Below are 24,547 nucleotides of genomic sequence, written 5' to 3' on the forward strand. Positions count from 1 at the left end.
GATCTGGTCTGAACAAGTAAAACAGCCTGCAAGTCCAGGAATTTACCTACTTCAGACGCCTGCAAGACTGTGAAAATTCACAGTTTACAAACTGATTTGAGTTATTGTTTAAAACGAGTCGCACAAATTTTATCTTACTGTCAGCCGACATCTTTCAATTATGTTTATGATTCTTGGTTCAAAAGTGTAATTTCCAAACATAGACTCAAGCAGTGTTAACCAAATTTTTAGAGATATTGGAATTAATTACAGTTTGAGTTATGATGACTCGTCTGCCAGGTTCAAACTATCTTGTTTTCATATCTTAACTCTGAAATTGAACGATAGAAATTAGTGTCCTCTATAAGGAGACGAGGTCCGAGACTTTACAAAACAAATTTTTTATTGCATTACTATTATGCTACTGTCAACTGACATGTTTCTTCAATTATGTTCAAAATCCTTATTTCAATAATATTATTTCTATATAATGAATCAACCAAAATTACAAAAAGTTTAGAGATTCTACAGTATGTTTAAAACGAAATATGCCAAGTGCAGCATCCAAGCTGGGCAGTTATTCAAAGAAGCAACAACAACTTTATCATAAAGGCGCTACTGTGTTGAAAATGTGTATGCCTGTGGCAGTTTTGTGGCAATCTGGCCTGAATATGTAAAGCAGCCTGCAAGTACGGGATTTTACATACCTCAGACGACGCCTGCAAGACTGAAAAATCACACTTTACAACATGGTATGAAATATTGTTTAAAACCTGTTCCATTAGCTTTATCTTACTGTCAGCTGACATCTTTCAAGTGTAATTTGCAGACATAGACTAAAGTTTTATTTGAAAATTGATAGAGACTCGGAAGTTATAACATTTGAGTTATAATGACTCGTCTGACATATCGTCTGTAATGGGAACATATTAACATATTTGTATCTGGATCCAGCTTGATAGAGATAATTGTTACAAAAGCGCTTACGTTTGAGTGTACATTCTTATTTCAAATTAAATTTATGCTTTAGTAAATTTACAGTAAAAATTTCAGGTGTTGCATTCATGCTTAGTTGTTGTTCAGAGAAGCTACCAGCAGATCTATCATTTAGGCGCCAATGTGTTGGAAATCTGTTTGCTTGTGGCAATTTTTAGCGATCTGGTCTGAACAAGTAAAACAGCCTGTAAGTCCGGGATTTTACATACATCAGACGCCTGCAAGACTGTGAAAAATTACACTTTACAAAATGGTATGAATTATTGTTTAAAACGAGTCGCACAAACTTTTTCTGATTGTCAGCTGACATCTTTCAATTATGTGTATGATTCTTGGTTCAAAAGTGTAATTTTAAAATATAGACTCAAGTAGTATAAAAAAAAATTTAGAGATTAGTTTGAGTTATGATGACTAGTCTGCCAGGTTCAAACTATTTCACTCTCAATATTTTAACTCTAAAATTGAACGATAGAAATTAGGGCTTTCTATAAGAAGACGAGGTCCGAGACTTTACAAAACAAATTTTATATTGCATTACGTTTATCCTACTGTCAGCTGACATGTTCTTTCAATTATGTTCAAAATCCTTGGTTTAATAGTACGATTTCAATATAAAGATTCAACCAGTATTACAACAAGTTTAGAGATTCTAGAGTATGCTTATGACGAAAAATGTCATGTGCAGCATCCAAGCTGGGCAGATATTCAAAGAAGCAACAACAACTTTATCAGAAAGGCGCTACCGTGTGAAAAATTTGTCTGTCTGTGGCAGGTTTGTAGCTTTCTGGCCTGAGCATGTAAAGCAGCCTGCAAGCACGGGACTTTACCTACTTCAGACGCCTGCAAAACTGTGAAAAATCACACTTTACAACATGGTATGAAATATCATTTAAAACGTGTTCTATTAATTTTATCTTACTATCATCTGACATCTTTCAATTATGTATATAATTCTTGGTTCAGTAGTGTAATTTCCATATATTGACTAAGGAAATATTTAAAAATCTAAGAGACTCAAAAGTAATCACATTTTAAGTTATGATGACTGCAAGGTTCAAACTATCTTACTCTCATGTTTTTACTCTAAAATTGATCAATAGAAATACTAATAAGCGTTTTCTATTGGGATACGAAGTCCCAGACTTTACAAAACAATTTTTATAGCTGATTGTCATTTGAAGAGTCTCATCTTTGGATGTATACATTAGAGGTTTTATTCAACATACAACAAGCATTCGTTGAATGTTACATCTATCTTTAGGATTAAATTGATTTTTGAGTTGCTAAAAAGTTGCACCTAAATGTGACCTAACCTAGATGGAAAAATATCAAACTTAGAAATATGCATATTTAATTTTTTACGTTTTAATGACGAAACGCAAAGAAAATGGTTTCTTAATTCTATTGAAACTAAAATATTTCAAACATAAAAAATAATGAGGCGGAAAGACAGTTAATTGTTTGAGAACAATCTACTAGTTTGTTATTGTTGTTATCTTCTCAGTAGACTGTAGTAATATTTACTGCAACACTGCGTTACTGTTGTGATCCTCTAATTGTACTTATCCATTTGGTCATGAAATGTATGTGTGATTTTCTTTGTAATTTGTATCATTAGCATATACGGAACCAATATGTAGGTTTAGTGATCATGTCAACGGACATTTAGCATTACACTGGGATACTATTGTTATCCTCTCAGTACACTGTATTAATAGCATATGATACTATTTAAAACGTTTATGGTCCTCTCAGTGGACTCTAACAATAGCATAACCAAGTAAACTAAGTAAGTAATAGAGAAACAAGAAGTAGTGTAAGTGGTTTGTTATATGTATCAAAATCAAGGACTTAACATTAGAAGCGCTCGTTTAGAATATCAACAGCTATTTTAGGGAATCGACAGCCATATGGCGTTCGGACGTGTAACAGCATTGCTTCTTTTAAAAGAAAGTATCTAAAACAGTACTATTTTACTATTTACTTACATTTTACAGATTATGATATCAAATCACTGTATATATATATATATCTATTGCTGTGAGTGTATATTTGATGTATACTGTTTATTTATGTGTCTTATACTTCTTTTTATACAAATGTTTTTTACAGGATCACAAAGAAGACTAGTGCACTGTTACTAATTGGGCTATCTTGTTTAGATAAAAGACTTCATTATTATTATTATTATTATTATTATTATTACAGCGTCGTAATGTATAACCTTTTTAATCGTCTTTGGACGGTTACAATGGCACAGAGTACCAATCTGTAGCTGTTGTTATCCTTTCAGTAGACTTCATCAATAGTAACACTGTGAAGCTGCTGTGGTCTTCTCAGTGGACAATATCAATAACCTATTACTGGTGTATAACGGTTATGATATTCTCATTAGATTGTTTCAATGGCCTAGAGTACTAATGTATAAGGCTTGTGATTATTTCAGTTAAATCAATGAATAACATAATGAGCAAATGTGTAAATATGTTGATCCCCTAAGTAAACTGTACTAATACAAAACTCAATGGCAGATATCAATTGCTTTGGTTTGCCTTTCATTTGATTGAATCCATAGTAAAGGATACCAATGTGTACTAATTGTGATTCTCTCAAAACACATTAAAAATATCTAGGAATCTAATGTGAAAGTGTTGTAATCCTCTCGGTTCAATTTATCAATATGCTCATAGTATAGAGTATTTTTAACTGCTGTAATCCTATCAGTGGACTGTACCAGTTGTTTTGGATCCTTCAGATACTTATGTGTTACTGTAGTTATCTTTTCAGTTATATGTATGAAAAGTTAAAGGCATTTTGTATGTGTTGTGATCCTGACAATAGACTGTATCATTATCATTATTCTAAAGTACGAATGTACTACTGTAGAAATGACATGATCCCTCAGTTTGTTGACGGTGTCAATAGCTAGCATTAATTAAAAAACTGCTGTTATCCTTTGACTTGACTGTGCATATATCAATAAATTACAGTGCAAGAATATCCTCTAAGATGACTATATCATTAGACTTAGTTATTAATGTGGTGCAACTCTTGGTAATCTGTATCAATAGCTTAGGGCGCAATGTTATTATGTTGTAATCCCGTCAATAGACCTTATTATTATTCTGGGGTACTCATGTGTAACCTATGTGATCCTCTCTTTAGAATGTACTAAATGCATAAGGTACTAATTAAAATGTTGTGTTTCTCACAATGGACTCTATTAATATCTAAAAGTAATTACTTGATGTGATCCTCTAACCGAACGTAATCGTTATCATGAAAAAATGCTGTGATTTACTAAGTATCTTGTACCAATAGCAAAAGTTATTATGTAAAAACATTTATGATTATCTATCAATAGATTAGGATACTAATATATTACCGTTGTGATCATCTTTGTAGACTGTTTCAATAAATTAGTGTACAAATGTGCAGCTGTTGTGATCATTTAAGTGGACTTTGTTTTTAGTTTAGGTAGCAATGTATAGCTGATACTAATGTGTAAATGTTGTGATTCTTTCGGAAGACTACATTAATAGCTTTTGATACGTGTACTAAGTTGAAGCTGTTGTGAGTATCTCAGTGGAACGGTTCAATAGCCAAGTAAACTTAATGAATAACTGTTTTATTCCTCTAAGAGAATTCAGTCAATAGGACAGGTACTTGTCAGTAACTGTTATGACTCTTTTAATGCATTCTATCAATACTATAGAGAACTGATATGTAAGTGTTGTGATCCTTAAAGTGAAATTTATCAAACTTATTTTGTACTAACATGTATTTATTATGCTCTTTTTAGTTGACTCTATCAGTAGTCTAGGACACTTAGGTGTAATGGTTATCTGGCTCCTACTGTACAAGGTGAGGTTGTGATCTCCTTGATTGTATCAAAAACCAAAGATACTAATGTTTAACACTGGTATTTCTCTCGGATGACTTATTTAAAGGCAAGATTTATATGTATATCTTTATTGGAAAGTAACTAATAACTGTTGTGATCCTCTCAGTTATATGTAACTGTATCATAAGACTTACAAATCAAATGTTTAAATGATGTGACCTCAAAAAGCTAAGGTCTTTAATGTGTATATGTTGTGATCTTTTCAATGTAATGTTGTGATTGATTTCCAGAAGGCTTATGCAGTTTTTAGAAGAAAAAAATCCCCGATTCTATAAGATAGTACAAAAGCTATAGCCTATAAATACTGTGATGGTCTCGTGTAACTTTGTTAAATTGTCAAAAACGGTGAGACCAGTTGAAAAAAAAACGTGTACTGGTAGTATATACAGTATTTAAAGCAAAGAAGATGTAAAATGCCTGTACTAGGACGGATAAGATGCTAAAAATTAAATTATTAACAAATCTGATAATTCAAAAAATTATTCACCACAAGATATGTTTAACATATCATCGATCTGTAGCCCTGAGATATGGCCATTGATTGAAATATGATTCAAACTGGCGAGTAGGTATCAAAACATCTAACTAACGACGTTTTTCAAAACATGAATGCCTATTTTAATACAGTTTGTCTGTGTTCCATATTTTTCTGATAAATGTAGTCTAAATAAGGACAAATAGACCACAAACCAATTTCAATCAACAAAAATGGGGAGAAATGACCAACTATACAATAAATACATCATTTTGTATCCAAATACTCGTCAAAAGTCAAAAATAAAAGTCCCTAAATTCGTGGACAAAGTCAGACATAGCATTTAATTATCTCACTTTGTTTTGGCTGAATGGCTAAGTGGTTAGAAAAGGAGACACAAGATATTCTTACATATCTAAGCTTTCTATCTTGTGGGTTCGATAACGCCAAAATTTTTGGCAACTTTTTTTAATCCTTTGATAAAATATTAACAACTGAATATAATTAGAAATTTTTCTTTTGCAAATATTATTACATATATTTAATTGAGAGAAAAATTAAATTGCATTTTACGGCAATACTTAATGGGCATTTGCGCAATCTTTCCCCCTATCTTTTTAATTTGACAATAATAATTAAAAGTATGTTCATTGGATATCTGGGAATTTCCAGACAATTATTATCTCCCCGCTTTTAAAATTAAAGGGAAAGACTGACTAGGTGGTATCATTCTCTCTGTGTATATACCGAATTACGTATGTTATCCATCTAAAGTAAATTTTACAGATTGTTTTTCCTCCAGATATTCCAGAGTGGTAATCTGTAAAAGAGAAGCAAATGATTCCATACAGTTTCAAAGATGTATACGTGTATATGGCTTACGAAATTGGACGAAATATATCTGGTGCAGTTTTAAAATATATTATAAAATATCTATAAAAACCAGGAATTAGATCAGAGCATTTTGAATTTAAAAATGTTTTAGTAAAGTTACTACTTGACATTGTATACACGTGTAAAACAATGTTTTTTCAACTTAAAAAAAAATGACTGAAAACTCCATTTGTTTTTTGCTTAAAACCCTTCATTAAAATAGAAACTTTCATGAATTTTTAATTTGAATTCACAGTATTTTTACTGCATATTGATATCCAGGTAAACACGGGTAAATTCTACATGTGTCCCTTAAGAGGATCTCATAATTGCCCAGTAAAATATATAAGTGTTTGTTTTTGCGAGAATCCGTTCGGGAAATAAGACTAATATGCGCCTGATGGTTTACATTTAACAAAAAAATATTCAAAAAGTGAAAATTTCTTAACTGCATCTATTAACTGCATACGTAACAAACAATCAAACGTCGAAAATAAATTGCATTTTATTCAATCAGCTGCAAGTCTTCTTTTTCTGTCCACTACTCTAGACATTTAGCCAGTTTAACTTTATAATTTGAATTTTTTAAGAAACAAATGCAGGCTTTGAATAATTAAAGGAAAAAAAATAAACACAGTAAACTTTTTGTGTAGAAAATTTTGTTTGTTTCAGATAATCACAAACTCGAATATTCGGGTAAATAAAACAATTTATTGCAAGGGTTAAAAAACTTTCTTATTTGAAAAATAAATGACCTTAATGTTATTAAAAAAGTTAAATCTAAACACATTCCTTGAAAAACAGATTATTTATTTTCCAGCATTATATCAGCTGCTTTGAAAGCAGCAAGATATTGTAAGAATGTAAAACATTTCTGCATTTCCAAAAATCATTTGTATCTTATCAAATTGATTTTAAAAAACGAATAAAATATAATCTTTCTTCTGCTTTGAAAAATATTGAAGAAATAAAAAAAGGCACGAATCTTTTCGCAAAAATAGTAGAAAAAATATGATATCTTAATATTATAATTCCTAAAACAATTATTCATCAAAATATTTTAATCAATCAATTAATTAGTTATCAATAAAAAAAATCATTGATTAATGAATTAATTTATTAACCAATTATATAAGTTAATAACAATAGTTAACTCATCTGTTTGAAAAAAAATATCACTTAATAAATGTGCTTAGATATCTTCTTTGCATTAAAGCACACTCGATCCGCTCCCGACGCAGCCTTTTAGATCTGACCCACATTCAAGTCGGAAATGACGTGTTTTGTTTTGAAGTATATTTAGCAAACAATGATGATCACAAATAGATCTATCGAAGAAGTCTTGGAGCCGAATAAACTGATGCATTTATATAGAAACTAAATAGAAAAAATTAGAATACATGACATATTAGCATAATTATTTTTTTCTGTGTGCTCCTAATTAAATCTGTCGATGCTGGTCATCGCAGGATACAATCAAATCGATCATGCATATTGCGATATTTATGCTATAGTTCAGCGTTCGACATACGTTTAAATTTAAACAAATAGTTACATTAGGCACACAGTGGTCATTCAACACATTGTTTAAAAAGGCCAACAATGATTATAAGTTGACCAAAACAAAGATTTCAATTAGTATTGACATTAATTGCTGGTAATAATAATCATTCAATAAATGAATAAATACTTATCGTTTAGAAACTATTTTAGTTTATTTTAAACAAGTGAAAATTCCTACTTAAAATAGATTTATCCCCCCCCCCCTCCGATATGTAAATGAAAAAAAATGGTCAGTCAAGAATAAGGCCGGAGTGGTTTTCTCCCTTCGTTTGCCATTATGTGACACTTAAACTTAATGGCAAAAATTCCGTAAAAACTTCTTATCACATAGTGGCAAAAAAAATTGTTTAAGTTAAATAATTTTTTAATTAATTTTCTTCCTTACCAAAAATTATATGATCATTGCTTAAATTCTTCTTAACTTCCGATGTCATCATGAATTATTTCTTAAAAGATGCTTTTTCCCCATAAAATCAACCCTTTGCCTGTATGTGACACCTCAGACGGTTTGCCACTATGTGACGAGATTCGGTTATATATATATATATATATATATATATATATATATATATATATATATATATATATATAGTTCATAAAGGATGACATTTATTCAATGCAAAAAAACAAACAAACTGATGGCTATTTGAATATTTAGACTGTTTAGAACAATTTTCCCAGTCCTGAATTATAGATGTCAACCTTAAGGAGACAATCCACATGAACTGTTCAGGAAGCGTTCTTCATCCTTAAGACTTCCACGAGTCCTTTTGGAAAGCAGTCTTTTACTCCTGACTGGACAAGTCTCCAGGATCTTTTTGTCCAGACTGTCTTTAACACTCCGGAAGCTTTCACTTTCCCAGGAAAAAGGGTGGGAAATAAAGCCATCATCCCCTTCCTCGTCGCTACTCATGTACTTATGTGCTGACTTGCTGGAAAGTAATCCACGCACAAGCTCCTTCTTGTCCTTGGACCATTTTGTTTTCTTGTCCAAGGCAGACAGCCGACGTCTAAGTTTCTGCAATGATGAACAAAGATAATGAATTTTAAAATAGTTTAAATTCTTTTGAAAAAAAAAAAGAACAAAAAGCTTGATATGCCTCTTAAATCAGCTTCTCGTATCACACAATCATGATAAAGGTAGAATCCCAATAATTAGAATAAAAACTAGACTCTTGTTGCAAAAGCAACAAAAAGGTCTTCCGTTTTGATATACATGTATCAATTTAACTGTAAGACATTGCTTCTCTCACATAAAAAAAAGTGGATATGATAATTATTGTGAATGATATATCCAGACGTTACTTCCAATAAAAACAACGAGAATAAAAAAGAAACAAATTTTTTAAGTACTTTCTGTGACGACCGAAAGTAACACCGAACTTAACATCAATGTTAATCATATGTACAATCACAAGTCAATCTTTCCTCAAAGTTTGGTTGTTCATGTCTCTGCCAAATCTAAGATCTCTATGAAACAATATTTTTGTCTCGGGACCGGAAACGGACAATCGTAAGTGAATAATAACAACAAAAGCTAGTATTTCTCATACATTTGCTTAGCGTACATCACTGTTTATCAGGCTAGATGAAACACCCAAGAAAGTCAGTTAAACTTGTTCAAAACATGATTTATTTGAATCCCTCCGGTGAAAACCGGAAATGACAGTTGACAAAATAAAACCCTCTAAACATATCATCAATCAAATGTCTATTATTCATGAAAGCTTCGTGTCTCAATCACTTACAGTGACAAAATTCTTGCGGGCATCAAATTTGTAAAAAGGAAAGCTACATAAAGATATTTGAGATATATCACCGGAAGTAACAGTTATTTGAATATTTAACATTATAAGGATGACACATCTAAGATTGTATACCGATATATTCATTCCATGTAAACGAAATAAATAAAGAAAAACAAAATTGTTGTATTGCTTCCGGTGATGACCGGAAGTTACGCCGAACAAAATAAAAGAGCGTAAAAACATGTACATTAATAGGTCTATCATCCCACAAAGTTTGATTGTTCATGTCGACACTGTTTTTGAGATCTCGTCGAAATAAGGTTTTTTGTCTCGGGACAGGAAACGGACAAACGGAAGTGCTCAATGTAAATTGTATTAAATATTTTTTGTATACTTGCCTTTTGAACATAATTGTTCATAGACAACCTATGCATACATTTATACTTATATATCTATTTTATGAAAAAGGAGTTTTATGCGAAAAAGTAGTTATTTTTGAAGTGCTTCCGGTGACGACCGGAAGTTACGACGAACAAAACAAAATAGTGTGAACACATCTACAGCTATATGTTTATCATCCCACAAAGTTTGGATGTTCAAGTCTTAACTGTTTCTGAGATCTCGTTGATACAAGCTTTTTCAACGCGGGACAGGAAACGGACAAACGGAAGTGCTCAATCTAGATTGTATTTAATATTTATTGTATACTTGCCCTTTGTACTTTATTTCTCATCCAGCACACTACACATATCAATGGAAAAAGTTAAATTGATAAACAGTTCGATTTGTTTGAACTCTTCCTGTGTGGACCGGAAGTGACGGAAGAAAAAACGAAACCGGTTAAACACATTTTCAATCAAATGCCTATCATCCATGGAAGTTTTGTGCTTTGATCACTTATAGTTTCTGAGATCTCGTTTGTACAAAATGTGTTTCAAAAAAGCTACCTGAGATGTTTGAGATATCTCACCGGAAGTAGAATTTTTTTGTTGAGTTAACATCGCATAGATAACCTATGTATGTATTTATACTTTTATATTTATTTTATGGAAAAGGAATTTTATGGGAAAAAGTAGTTATTTTTTAAGTGCTTCCGGTAACGACCGGAAGTTACGACGAACAAAACAAAATAGTTTAAACACATCTACAACTATAGGTCTATCATCCCTCAAAGTTTGGAGGTTCAAGTCTTTATCGTTTCTGAGATCTCATTGTACATAGCTTTTTGTTGCGGGACAGGAAACGGACGACAGGAAGTGAACTTTGAAAAAATGAAAAAAACGCCTAGAGATATTATCATTTTCTATCAGTCCTGAAAATTTCAAGAGAATCTATCCAGCCATCTCTGAGAAATCTTGTGGACAAAAAACGGACAAAAAAAATGATAATAGGAAACATTACAATCACTATAAGGTCTTCCGTTGGAAACGGAAGACCTTAATTATTTAGAAATATCTGAACTGTTGAAATATGACATGTTAAAACCATTCTCAATCTAATATTACCTCCTTTTTTCTCTCATAGGTTGCCTGCCTCTTTTTGTGAATTTCTGCCTTGTTTTTGACACTCTGTTTTCTGCCTCCTTCTTTGAGGTGAAATATCTTTTGATGGCACCTGCAAAAGAAATCAATCAATAAGAAATGTTCTCAATATAAAAAATCAAGTAGTTTTGAATCAATATTGTTATCAGGCCACAGTAAGCTGGTTCACCTTCTCAGTTGACTGAGAAATAAATCGTATTAAATAACTGTATCACGAAATGCATATACATGCACATAACCTCATTCATATTTACAGTTGTGGTTACACTACCAACTTTGCAAATTCGTCTATGGTTTTAATTTTATATCAACTGCCTGTTAATATAACAGTTGTGTTCACAGATCATAGATATTTTACTTTAAAAAAATGTATAAATGACATTTAAAATTTACCATGTATAACTTCCTCTGAGGTATCTGGGGCAATTCCTTGCACACTTGTTTTAATGTAATTGGTAAGTTCAAAGTTGTCTTCATCTGTATACCTGTGAGCAAATATCAAAACATTTAGGAAACTGATTTTTAGATTTTCATTTAATTTCATTTGGATTCTTGCAAGAGTTAATCTAGTAATACCTCTTTTTCAAATTCCATGTCATGTCTCTCTCAAGGCCACTTGTGTAAAAATCTTTAACTGCAACCTGAAAGCATTCAGAATACTTAAGATACTTGGTCATGCTCTTCAGTGTGCATGTACAGTTGAACTTCGATATCTCGAACACTGATATCTGGAATACATGAACTTATCGAAGTGATTTTTAAGTCCCAACCACTTATTTTTCAAGTATTTTACCCTCAAATACTCGGATATCACAAAGTTTTTAAATGATAACAAAGTTTGACTGTATATATCTTACCTCCTACTAAATTGTAAGGAAATCGGTTAATAGCAGTCACATGAAGACCGTGTATATTCCATACACAGTCAGTTCGTAATATATCTCCCCTTGAGCATGATGACGTCATTCTTAGAGTATTGTGATGTCAGGTTTTGTACCAAAATTGAAACTTCTAACTCTGTGATAAACTTTTTGAAACTTCTGTTACAAAAACATTAATTGAAATTATCATATATAAAATCTATAAAAAATAGTATGACTTACTCTTATTTTACTTGGAATCTCTACAGGTTCATTTGCTTTTCTTATTTCCATCTCTCCTTTAATGGTTGAAAGGTCTTTTTTCAAGCTTGTGATCCCCTGCATCATTTCCTTTTGGTTTCCAATGATTTCTTGAAGTTGTTGCTTAAGTGATTTTCCTTTAACAAAGAAAGTTGTTTTTTACACAGACTATAAACAATAATATTAAGTGTAATGAAAGTATCCACTAATGGATTTTGATATCTTGTAAAATTAAAGCAACTTTACCCCTAAGCCCCTGTCCCTTTAAAAAAAATGAAAGTACGAATATTACCACTGGATATTTCATCACCAGGTGTTACATGCACATTTGGTTGTTGAGTCATATCATTTCTTTGGGTTCTTGAACCCTGCATTTATATAAAAAAAAACCCCACATAAATACATTTTCGATAAGAATGCTTGTACCACCACAATAATGAATTATGATACTTTCTCCATTTATTGGGTATCCTGGTTTTAGCTGAAAGGATACCTACCAAATTTCTGCCTGTTTGACTTTGATTTGAAGCAGGAGTTAACGTTGTCCTTTTTCTTGGGGACTTTCTAGTTGGCGATTTCCGAATTCCAGACTTAAAGAAATGTGCATATGGTTATAAAATAAAACGAAACAAACATAAATTCAATAACAATTGTTTAATATATAAAAGGAGCGACGGACAGATGCCAGACAAGAGCTCTCTTGAGCTATACCCCTGCGAGATGATCATGAACAATTCATGATTTTCCCTTGAATGATTCATGATTTATATTCATGAAATGTTCATGAAAAGTTCACGAGGATCCCATGAACTTATTATTTTTGTTCATGAGAAAATGTTGATGAATATTCATGAACATACTTTTTCATGAATAATTCATGAACAATTATATTCATGAAGCTTCATCATTTGATGAATGTCCAATAATAAGTTCATCGGATCTTCATGAACTGTTCATGAATAAGTTTAATGAATCTTCATGAACTGTTCATGAATATCATTATGAATTTTATTCATGAATAATTCATAAATAAAATTCATGAACTATTCATGAACATTCTTACCTTCTACACTTTGTATATAAAAAGGTAAAATCTCTTAAAAAATCAAATATAAAATACTTTATTATAATAAATTGAAGAATAATGAGACAATATCATTAGTATCACATAATTCTTATGTACTGACTTTCACTTTAAATAATCAGCAAGTTTAATAAAGTTTGCAAAACAACAGGTAATGATATCAATACTAACTCATTAGCTTTAAAGGAATGTTACAATATTAGAATTGACATACCAATATGCAATGATTTGAAATATAAGCGACATCAGAATATGATAACTAGTTGAAAACTATCAATATGTTCTTTATGAAATCTTCCTTTTTTGCATCGTCCTTGCCTTTGCTCATGTTGATTTCACTTGTATTCCATATATTGCAATGTGCATTTACTGCATGGTAGGTAAAATGCTCCATCCTTTAAATGATTATTTTCTACAAACCCAGAGTGTCTTGGTGACAATACTTCTTGGTGGCAATTCTTCAGGCTTCACATATAGCCCCTTCGGTGGCAGAAGAGTTGTACCTCTGCACTGTACAAAAATAATATGACAAATAGCAGTATAATTATGACATGTTGTTTAAAACATTTGGAACATCAACTAATCATTCAATCATCTCATTTTATTTTTATTTCAAATATATTTATCAAGTAAGATAATGCTGAAATTGCACTAGAGCTTAAGAATGAGAGTGCTTACTCTAGAAAAAGTGATATCGCAGAAAAATAAAACAAGATGAAACAAGATGAAAAACCCACACATCGAATAAATAAATTAAATTCAAAGAGGTTTCTTCACAGGACGCCTAAATAGTTGGTTGCATAAAGAAGGGAAAAGTTGTTTTTTTTTTCCTTTTGACCTTTGGGTTGACCCCGCAAAGGGGAACAACTTTTGCAAAGTGTGGATTGGACTATTACGATGAAACTATAACTGTTTTCAAATTTCTAAATGATACTGGCCGTTCTATTAGAAATTTTCAATTACTTACAATAGAATTTATTTATTACTTACTGAAATTTATGTTCCATTATCACTATCTTTAGGGCTGTCCAATATTCTGGTTTCACTGCACAAGTCTAGAGTAAAAAAAATAATTGTATTAACTCAAATGACATCAGCATATAACTTTACCTTATAATTGAACCGATTGAGGTATATCAAATGTGTAAGTTATTATCAATTATGTAGTTAAAACTTATAAGTTAGTCAAAAAAGAATTTCACTACAAATTAAAAACCGCCATTTTGAAATGTTTGAAAAAAACGAATCTTACATTTTGACTCCCTTATTACATAAAATTTATATCAATATATACATACTATATTACCTTTAATACCATTACTTTGAACTACATCTGCTGCATTATCTTCTTGCATGTTCCATGCTTAATAATCCATCGCTCATGTTGAAGATCCGTCTGCTTTCATTCAAAATTCGTAATCACTGGGCGGAAGTGACGTAATAAAATCAAAACAACTCGCTGACAGTGTATTCTGAGACTCTTTCATTTCGTTAAATATTTTTTTTGAACATCAGTTAATAATAATCAAAAAATATCTTTAAATGAAACTAATTATAAAATGCTTAAGTTTTTTTTGTTATATTTTTAAGAGATTGAAGAAACGTACGATTTAATATCGTTCAGTTTACACAAGTTGTGTCTGTTAAATTTCAACCCCCTCCGTTTTTGAACCCTCAAGGTTTCGGAACTTAAAAAATAATTTACACTCAATTAAATATTGTTTCATACTTTATTTCTTTAATTTTGCATTAATGTTTTAAAGTAATAGTTTCATTATTGCTTAACATTAAGTTAATTGACAAATTGAAGTTCAGTGTGTTTTTGTAACGGAGGCGAATCGACATAACACCTCATAAACAATGGCGGACTCCTCGAAACTCGGAGTGCAGTAACGGTAGTTGTCTGACTTTAAACAGCTAATCATAAATGCATTGTTGGAAGTTCTCAACGGAATATTTTACGGATTTGTAACTTCTTACAATGAATCGCTTTCAAATATGTGCAACAGTAATGCCTTTTACAAAGAAACCTCAGAGGTTCTAAACTCGACGGGGTCCAAATTTCAACCGAATGTGCTCGGAACATTTTCTCTGTCGTTCTCCCAGGATCATACGCACTTCGTCTTGTGTGTATATATGCTTCTATGATAGACTGACAACCGACCATGTCTTTAATAAACTTGATATACTTCAAACAAGTTGGAAATCAACGTATACAATCCTTTTTCCAAAGAAATATGCAAATTTTTAAATTATTTCACTTTTTCATTTTAGTTTACAAGATTTTTAACAACATAAAACAGCAATAATGTATCAACTGCAAAGATTGATTTTTCACCGATAAATTATGTCATTTTTTTTTTTAAATATAAATTGAACAATGAAGAAATTAAGTGTCAAATTAAGGATCTAGTAATGACCATTTGATCATGATGTCTGAGACCTTCGTTGTTGTCAATGAATTTACATGTTTCTTAGAATTGAATAAATAATGAAACTATAATATATCACATCTTTCTTTTTCAAAATTAAAGATGCCACATTTATATAGGTGTTTGCATGAATATTCATGAATGTTCATGAAGACTGTGTTTTAATATTAATATTTCAAGATGTATAATTTTTTTTTAAAGGTCTTACCATGAACATGCATTTACATGCACACTTACAAAGGTGTATTTTTGATTTGGACCGGTGTACTCATTTTTGTTATTTAGTTTTGAAAGAGAAAATGGCATTCTTGGATCATTTCCAACCAATAAAAGATGTATAGAAATGCAGTTGATGCGAAAGTTTGAAAAAAGTATGCATGTTTTTGATATTTCTTGTAACGAAAACGTAAATGATGACTTCGGTCCAGATTTTTTGAAAATGTTATCATTGTATGATGCAAAAGACAGGGGTTCTTTGCTACAGATGAAAAGTGCTTCAAATTTTGTTTTTATATATGAAATGTCATCAAGGCACACACACTATGATGTATGGGACTGGACATTTGATACAGATAAATGTTTGTCATTTTCTTCTAAAAAAAACTGTACGTTAAGTGAAAAAGAGACTGAATACCTTCAACAGATGTACTTAAAATTATACCCAAATGTGCCACATAGTTCAATGGTTGTATGTATGTCATGCAGATCAGTAAAAGATGTATCTATTTTTGGTTCAGTGCTAGGAGTTAAGAATGGACGGAGTAGCCGTTCATCTATTGTTGTAGCAAATTGGTGTGCTGAAGATGGCAAAATTGCAGATTTTGATGATATGGAACTTGATTCAAGACCAGGTCAAATATTAAAAATTTATTTGCATAATGTTATTATTAATGGTAAATCTTCTGTCCATGTAATAGCGAAAGTTCAGTGGTATGGAAAGTTAGAGGAAGGTATGAAATTTTATTATGGAAACCCAGTGACTGTGTGGAGGAACAATATTTTTGAACAAGAAGGTCTAGCATCATTTATTCCTGTTCAGAGAATAAGGTGTAAAGCAGTGTATGCTTTTGACATTGTTTGTGGTGAAAGAAATGTTATTGTAATTGTACCAAGAGAACGATTTCTTAGCTGATCTGTGATTGAATTAAGTAAAAAAGTCTTAAGTTTATGTGGTTGCATAATTATATTGAGTATCAAATAATTGTATATGTATTTTTTGTCAGGCAAATGCAGTCGAGCACACATGTTTTTTCGTGTGAAGCTGGACACATGAAAAATACATACTGCATTCATATTCACATTTTCGTGAAGTCGAGCACACATGTTTTCGTGTGATGCTGGACACATGAAAAATACATACTGCATTCATATTCACATTTTCGTGAAGTTGAGCACATATGTTTTCGTGTGAAGCTGGACACATGAAAAATACATACTGCATTCATATTCACATTTTCGTGAAGTCGAGCACACATGTTTTCGTGTGAAGCTGGACACATGAAAAAAATACTGCATTCATATTCATATTTTCGTGAAGTAGAGCACACATGTTTTCGTGTGAAGCTGGACACATGAAAAATACATACTGCATTCATATTCACATTTTCGTGAAGTCGAGCACACATGTTTTCGTGTGAAGCTGGACACATGAAAAATACATACTGCATTCATATTCATATTTTCGTGAAGTCGAGCACACGTTTTTGTGTGTATCATTATTTCTTTTTAACATTTTTAAACATTTTTTTTATAGTGTGTATTCGTATATGCATTTTATTAATTAATTAAAGCAAACAACAGATGTGAACTGCATGATTTCTTTTATTTATCACCACAATTATTTTATATTCAGCAAAACATTATGCAGGTTATATATACTTGAGTTTTATTTTGTACAATAAATTTTTATAATAAGAAATTTATTTTGCTTTTTTTAATAAAAAGATGCATTTAAACGTAAATTATATACAGTACTGAGCTAAATAAAGTTCACTTATAATTGAGACATAAAGAGAGGTAAAGATGATATAACGGTTTGTTTCTTTGTTTTTAAGTAGAAGTTATGTACTGAAAATTAACCTTACATGCAGTGAAGTTTAGTATAAAACATTTAACCAACCAGGTGTCGAGAAACTGAAAAAAGTTAATATTAAATATCACCTTTAATTTTGTGTAATGTTGCAATATATCATAAAAGATGTTTTTCAGTTTATTGTTACAAAAATATTGATTTACGCTTAACATTTGTGTCCTCAAAGTTGAATGAGGCAGATAAACCTTTTAGAATCTTAAGGATGACGTTTACTCAGAACGAAAAAAAATTCCACTGATGACAATGAAAAACCAACTATTGTGCGTTATAGACCTTTTATTGTAGTGTTAATTTTCATTTTCAAAAAAGTAGGTCAATGACCTACTTTTTGAGTTAATGGCCATTGTATATTTTTGGAAAATTAAAGGAAAATCCCTTAAAATTTTACACTATGATTCAGATTTTCTTAATTATGAAAATGATACAAATTGCTCAACACTTTTGAAAATGAAATACAATTTATGAATGGCAGTGATATTAAATACATACAAAACATTAAGTTTTTGTTCACAATTTTTATAAATATTCCAGTCCGAATTACCTCTATCACTTTTTAAATTCCTACCCATATTTGATCCAATTTTACAAAAAATTGAATGATAATAATACAAAAACATTTATAGTATTAAACTACTTATATCGATCTTATTCTGTTGGCATATAATTTATATGAGGTTAATGATCAAAATTTTGAGATATGGTGTCTTTTCTCGTTTTTAAGCATATTTCAATATTTTTTAAATTCGGTCCATATGGTTATTATAATGAATAAATGAGGTAAAACTAACAGAAAATATGCAAAACTATATAGACTTAAATATAAAATCTTTTAATATTAGAGTACTTCCATAAATATCTAAGCGGAAAACAAAATCTGCAAAATTTAGTCCGAATTTCCTCTGTTTGGCTATAAGTCTATTTTTGTTTTGGCATAATTCCATAATATAGTAGAAATATCGAATGTTATGTCAAAAATAATTCATTTCGCAGATACTTTTTGTGTTTAGAACAAATTTTAATCATGACATTGAACTTTATAACAATTCGAATTTGAGAACTCAAACCATGAGTAAACAATACCCTTAAGTGCAGCAGACACTATGCTTAGCCAAAAGGCATGGAGGTTGGCGGAGACAGCATATGGTCCACATTCAATAGATTTAATGGCAATAGATTCAAATACAATGAGTTCAAAAGAGGGTATGCCTTTAAAACAGTTTACACCTTGTGCAACTCCTCTATCAGCAGGTATTATTGTCTTTTGTCAAGATATTAGAAAGGAAATCAACCCCTATGATTTTCCTTCCTTCGGATTGATCTTTCCTATTATTTGTTTACTCGAGCAGCAAAAGGTCATGTGTACGATAATAGTTCCTATGATGGAACCCTTACCTATATGGTGGCCAAAGTTGTTAGCTTATTCTATAGGGTCATTTTGTATTGGTGTAAACGGTGAAAAGAAATGGTTAAGATTCCATCTAAGAACAGTTTTGTGTTGGATAATGTAGGTTTGAGGTGGCCGTTGTTTGCTTCTAGGGTTTTACTTGTGTGACTTATTTGAAGTTATTTCTGCATCTGGTTTTTATTGCAGGATAATCCAGGACACATTGAGATTGACTGGGACGTAATAGATAGGAGGCTTTTGGAAGTGGACGGGAAAATTGTCACCTCTTTAAAGTGTAAAAAAAGGAACAGTCTTGTAGAATCTTTTCTTGGATTTTTAAAAGCATCTCCTGGGTCTCCAACTTTATTGTCATGCACTACAATTGATATCCGGAGGTTTTTAGTTTGGAAAGATCTAAAGGGAAAGACTACAATCCATAAGATATATTGTGAAAAGTAAGGTTTGAAAGGTGATTTTGATTGTGGTTGTCCTAAGAGACTTGCTTCAGGAACAGTGAAAAATTTAATTCACAAGTTGAATAACATTTTGTATGAATTTGGGCGTGGAAAGATATGGGATGTATTGCTTTCAAAGGGAAACCCGGCAGCTACACCTATGGTGAAAGAATACCTCAAGTTAATTAGGGAGGAGCAAGCAAAAGCACACGTATTAACAAAACAAGCAAAACCAATTTTCTAATCAAAAGTTAAGGCAATGACTTTATTTATAAATAGAGAATTAGATAGATGTGATTTGACTCTCAAAGAAAAAATTGTTTTGATTCGAGATCAAGCATGGATAAAAGTTCAGTTCTTTGCAGGTGACAGGGCTGGTGATTTGTCCAATGTAGTTTCTCAGGAGGTCAAGATTCTAGAGAATGGTTCTGGTTTGGTATTCCAGCATACATTTGGTAAAACATTGAGGGGTGAAAAGGGAAAAAACAATTCTTTTGTAATAAAAAGGTGTGAAGACATAGTGGTATGTCCGGTCAAGGGTTTGTTAGATTATTTTATATTAGCCAACAAATTGAAGGAGGATCTTTCAAAGGGATATTTGTTTGGATTGTGTCAGACAATGGAAGAGTTTTAGATACAAATGTTAGTTACTCTGTAGTTTATGAAAAACTGTTATATTATCTTTCAACTTTAGGTATTTACGAGGGCGAAACACCTCATAGTTTCAGAGCTGGTTGTGCAATTACAATGGCTTCGTCAGGATCTGCTGAAAATGTAGATCAGGTGATGAGATACACTGGTTGGTTTGGCAAGTCAAGCACAGAGTATTATAGTAAAATGCATACAATGATTGATTCAGGTGTTGTTGCTACAAAGTTAGCAGAATCTGTATTTCAGGGAAATGGGATTGAATCTTAGTATAAAGGAAAGGCAGATTATGATTCTTTGAGTAAAGCCTTTCAGTGAAGAATGGAACATTTAATGATAATGTATGTGAGTGTGATTAATGCTGATAGAGGATGTTATTTGTCTTCCTTTGTGACCATAATTGAAGGACATACTCATATATGAAACTAAAATTATGTCTATTTAAAAAGCATATTTGAAACATAAATGAACATTGGGAAATAATATGTTTTACTTAATCATATATATATTATATTTTATTAGATGATTTATTATATTTCATCTATGTTGATGTGGTGATAAAAATTAAAATTTGTTATGTTCATAAAAATGTTTGTTTTCTTTTGAGTATTGGAAGAAGGTTATTATTTTTTTTTAGGCTACTGAACTGAAGGGGCATGTATGATTGATGAACTGCAAAGGTTTTATGCCCAAAACTTAAACATGATCTGAATGCGGGAGGGTATTAAACACTGAGGATAGGGTAAGAGCCTCATTGGTTAATACCGAAGCGGAACTACATGTGACGAATAATTCATTCTTTAGACATCCATGCCTGGTTTGTAGATATGTATACAGAGGATGGAGTGAGGAATTTATAAGGATTATCTTTGTAAAACTGTGTCTACCTACTCACCTACTCTCTGTAGAAGTCAAAAGGGGGTAAAGTATGTTGATATGAAATTGGCATATGGTATGCATCTATTTGCATGTAGTGTACATATATACTATGAAATGATCTATATTAAAAAAATGCAAAAGATGCAATGCATAATATCGTCCTACATTCAGATTTAAATCCTTGCAAAGGTTTTATGCCCAAAACTTAAACATGATCTGAATGCGGGAGGGTATTAAACACTGAGGATAGGGTAAGATGCATTAATGTCTCAGCAGGTGACTTCAAGGTAAAATATTGTCATCTATATTTGTCTATATGCATCTAAATGGTTTTGAAAAATATTTTTAAGTTGTAATTTTACATCAATTGAAAAACAAATGATAAATATGTTTTAATAATATATGCGGATTACTCTGTTATTATAGCAGACTCGGCTGAAAGTTTATAATATGATGATGCTTAATGCATTCCGTATATACACAGAAATTTGAATTTAACTGTAAATGTACAAAACCCCCCAAAAATTGTAGTTTTGAAAAATAGAAAATGGAATAATAATGAAACAAGAGACCAATAGGCCTTAACGGTAACATGAGTACCATAGCCTCTACACAAACTTATTAAGGAGTCTCATATATGCATTTAAGTTTCGTTCTGGAATAGAAAAAGTATGATACAATAATGACGAACACTTTCCCGCCTAAAATCTTTCAGATAGGACTATGAAACCTATAATTTTAGCGAAAACTTAAAGACTATAACAGAGTGCATGACCTTATATTAAAGAGGTGCTAGAAACTGATAGAAAATAATTTTCCCATATTTGTTAACTTTCAATATAGGTTTTATGTGTGTATATTTCATAGATAAACTAAAATAAGGTGGCTAATGTATATACATGTTTTTTAAAACAACCTCCAATTTCCCATAACCAGGGACAGACAGACGCTCTCTCTGTGAGCATGTAAACAAATAAAAAGAAATATAAAAAACTATTATGTACTCTTGTTCCAGCTTTTGGATATTCACCCGTCATTAACATTTCATCACCATCTGGTGTTTATTCCAAAATCAGTTTACAAGTACAGCTTATCAGTGATTTCGGTTGGCCAATTATTTCTTTACTATAAACAAGTTGATTGGTTTATAATTATAGAAAGTTCAAAAACTGTTTTTGTTTCAGATGATAAAAATACTTATAACTCTTTTGATCATTCAACTTCTTAATTATATTATATTCAATGATTAATTACTAAATATGTACAAGCAAATGAAGATACAAGTAACTCCATTATGAAGAAACAAGGGAAGAATTCCATCAACTCCCCCTGAATTCTTTCGAAGTGGTTTCACAATATCTTAACTTTGATAGACAGCTTCATTTTCTCTGTTCTTAATATGTGAATTTAATCATTCATTGAAATTCCAGTGCAGATTAAAATAATAAGACAAATATATACCCCCTCTCCCAGCCATAACCCTTGCCTTACATGTAGTTGACATGGAATGTTACAGAAGATGACAACTTAATGTTGTTATATGCAGTCAGGTTTTATTCTGTGTCAGTAGACTTTTTTAAAATAAACATTAATGTACATTAATACTAAATGACCATTTTGGCTACACACTACATATAAACCCCTACCCTATACAGTGCCCACCCGAGATACAAATCTCCACATTGGGAGACATGAAATTTAATAAATTTTGATAGATAGCTTTATTATTGTTCCTTTTTACGCAGTCAGTTTTTATTCAGTATGAGCAGAAGTAAAGAAGACAATTTTTTGAACATTAAATGCATTAACACTATATGATTATTTTAGGTCCCGCCCTACAGTCAGAACCCTTACCTTGAGGACATGAAATTTATAAGTCTGGTAGATGACTTCTTGGTCTACATAATTCAGATTCCTTAACAGGTGTGTGGGAGCAGAGAAGATAATTTTTAAACATTATATGCATCATCACTACTAGACATTGACATTCTATATGACATCGGACATTTATGAAATTGATACATCGACAAAACGTATATTGTTGACATTTTGTATAATCAAGATTTAAGCCTACAATACTGCTATTAATTTCATTACACTCTGCTGAGCTGGAATAATCTAACTGTGTCTCGGGAAAGGCCTTCACCACAAATAAAATGCCTCCCATATACCCGTAATGTAGCAGAAAATTCACTGCAGAAACGCTCCAAAAACGGTTTTGGAGATCATAAATAAAGTTGCATTGAAAATAACAGTCAAATTGTTCATAACAATCCAATTTGAAGCTGTAAATACCATTCTTCGAAAAGATTAATTCTATAATTGCAGTATTTAACATTTTTTCAACAACGTGTTTTACACACCATGTTGACATTCAAAATGCAATGTGTGTTGGAGTTTATTTTCTTTGATGAACAGAATAAATTTCCAATGAAAATTTACACGCATTTGTTTTATCGTTTCTGAGTTTATCCATGTAAATGTGATATTGTGGAAACATAAAATAAAGATCATCCATTGATGTAGCGTGAATGTAATGATCCGTTTTGGCCCCGCCCTAGAGTCAAAACCTATACTCCGGGGGACATGAAGTTTACAAATTTAGTAGAGGACCTCCTAATTAAGGGATGGGGTAATGGTAATTTATAATGGTAATTTAGTGTAATTAATTACAAATTTTGATGTAATTGAAAGTAATGTGTAACTGACCAAATTTTCAATTACATTTAATGGTAATTTAATTACTTTTTAAAAAGGCATGTAATTCCAAATACTTTTCAACTTTTTAATAACTTTTCTATTAAACTAAGATGTACATTTATACGCCAACTATATCAATGGTTTAAGGAAAGGTTGTTAAAAACCATTGAACTATTATTTTATTTACCGTATCAAATATTTTACAAAATAAACTTTTTCAGTGGTTAAATATTTAGTCATAAGTTTCGCAAATTTCATGAAGTACCTGTATTTGATTATTTCCTTGATCTCTTTTTTTTAAAAAAAAATACTTATTTCCCTTCGTATTGTAATAATTGATGTGTAAATTATCATTGAATTAGTTTTTAAAAAATCACTATTTAATTTATAAACTATTAAGTCATGCTTTGTAATTAATTGCCTATAATACCTAGAGCCTAAGTGTGTGGCTTCAAATGGGTTTTAAGTTTTGGATATTAAACATGTCCACAGGGTGGTTCCCTTATTGCAAAACTTTAAGAATAAGGTATGAAACAACGGTTGTTAATTGTGTTTTGATAACAATTATAGTCTCCCGTCTACCTAAGACTAATCTGTATTTAGGTTGTGTTCATGAAGAAAAAAAATAGTGGACATAAATTGTGTTGTCTATTGTTAAATTTTAAAATTCTTC

The 24,547-nt window shown here is 31.2% G+C and overlaps 1 protein-coding gene and 1 pseudogene across 1 annotated transcript; one reads left to right on the top strand and one right to left on the bottom strand.

Annotated features, from left to right (window-relative positions):
- Positions 1-8,436: 8,436 nt before the first annotated feature.
- Positions 8,437-12,285, bottom strand: LOC136272573 (uncharacterized). The gene is made up of 5 exons (XM_066074314.1): positions 12,183-12,285; positions 11,656-11,720; positions 11,473-11,564; positions 11,044-11,152; positions 8,437-8,808 (listed from the first exon to the last, which is right to left on the bottom strand). The coding sequence occupies exons 1-5, from the start codon at positions 12,282-12,284 to the stop codon at positions 8,700-8,702; spliced, it is 477 nt and encodes a 158-aa protein (XP_065930386.1). The 5' UTR covers position 12,285; the 3' UTR covers positions 8,437-8,699.
- Positions 12,286-19,270: 6,985 nt separating this feature from the next.
- Positions 19,271-20,711, top strand: LOC136272574 (uncharacterized; annotated as a pseudogene).
- The last annotated feature ends 3,836 nt before the right edge of the window (positions 20,712-24,547 follow it).

This window comes from Magallana gigas, chromosome 2 (assembly GCF_963853765.1).
Source record: "Magallana gigas chromosome 2, xbMagGiga1.1, whole genome shotgun sequence".
Lineage (NCBI taxonomy): Eukaryota > Metazoa > Mollusca > Bivalvia > Ostreida > Ostreidae > Magallana > Magallana gigas.

Coding starts and splice junctions, on each gene's coding strand:
- LOC136272573 (XM_066074314.1), bottom strand. CDS start 12,284: ATGCAGGGGATCACAAGCTTGAAAAAAGACCTTTCAACCATTAAAGGA. Junction 11,721..12,182: donor AGATTCCAAGTAAAATAAGA/GTAAGTCATACT, acceptor GAATGCTTTCAG/GTTGCAGTTAAAGATTTTTA. Junction 8,809..11,043: donor CCTATGAGAGAAAAAAGGAG/GTAATATTAGAT, acceptor TCATCATTGCAG/AAACTTAGACGTCGGCTGTC.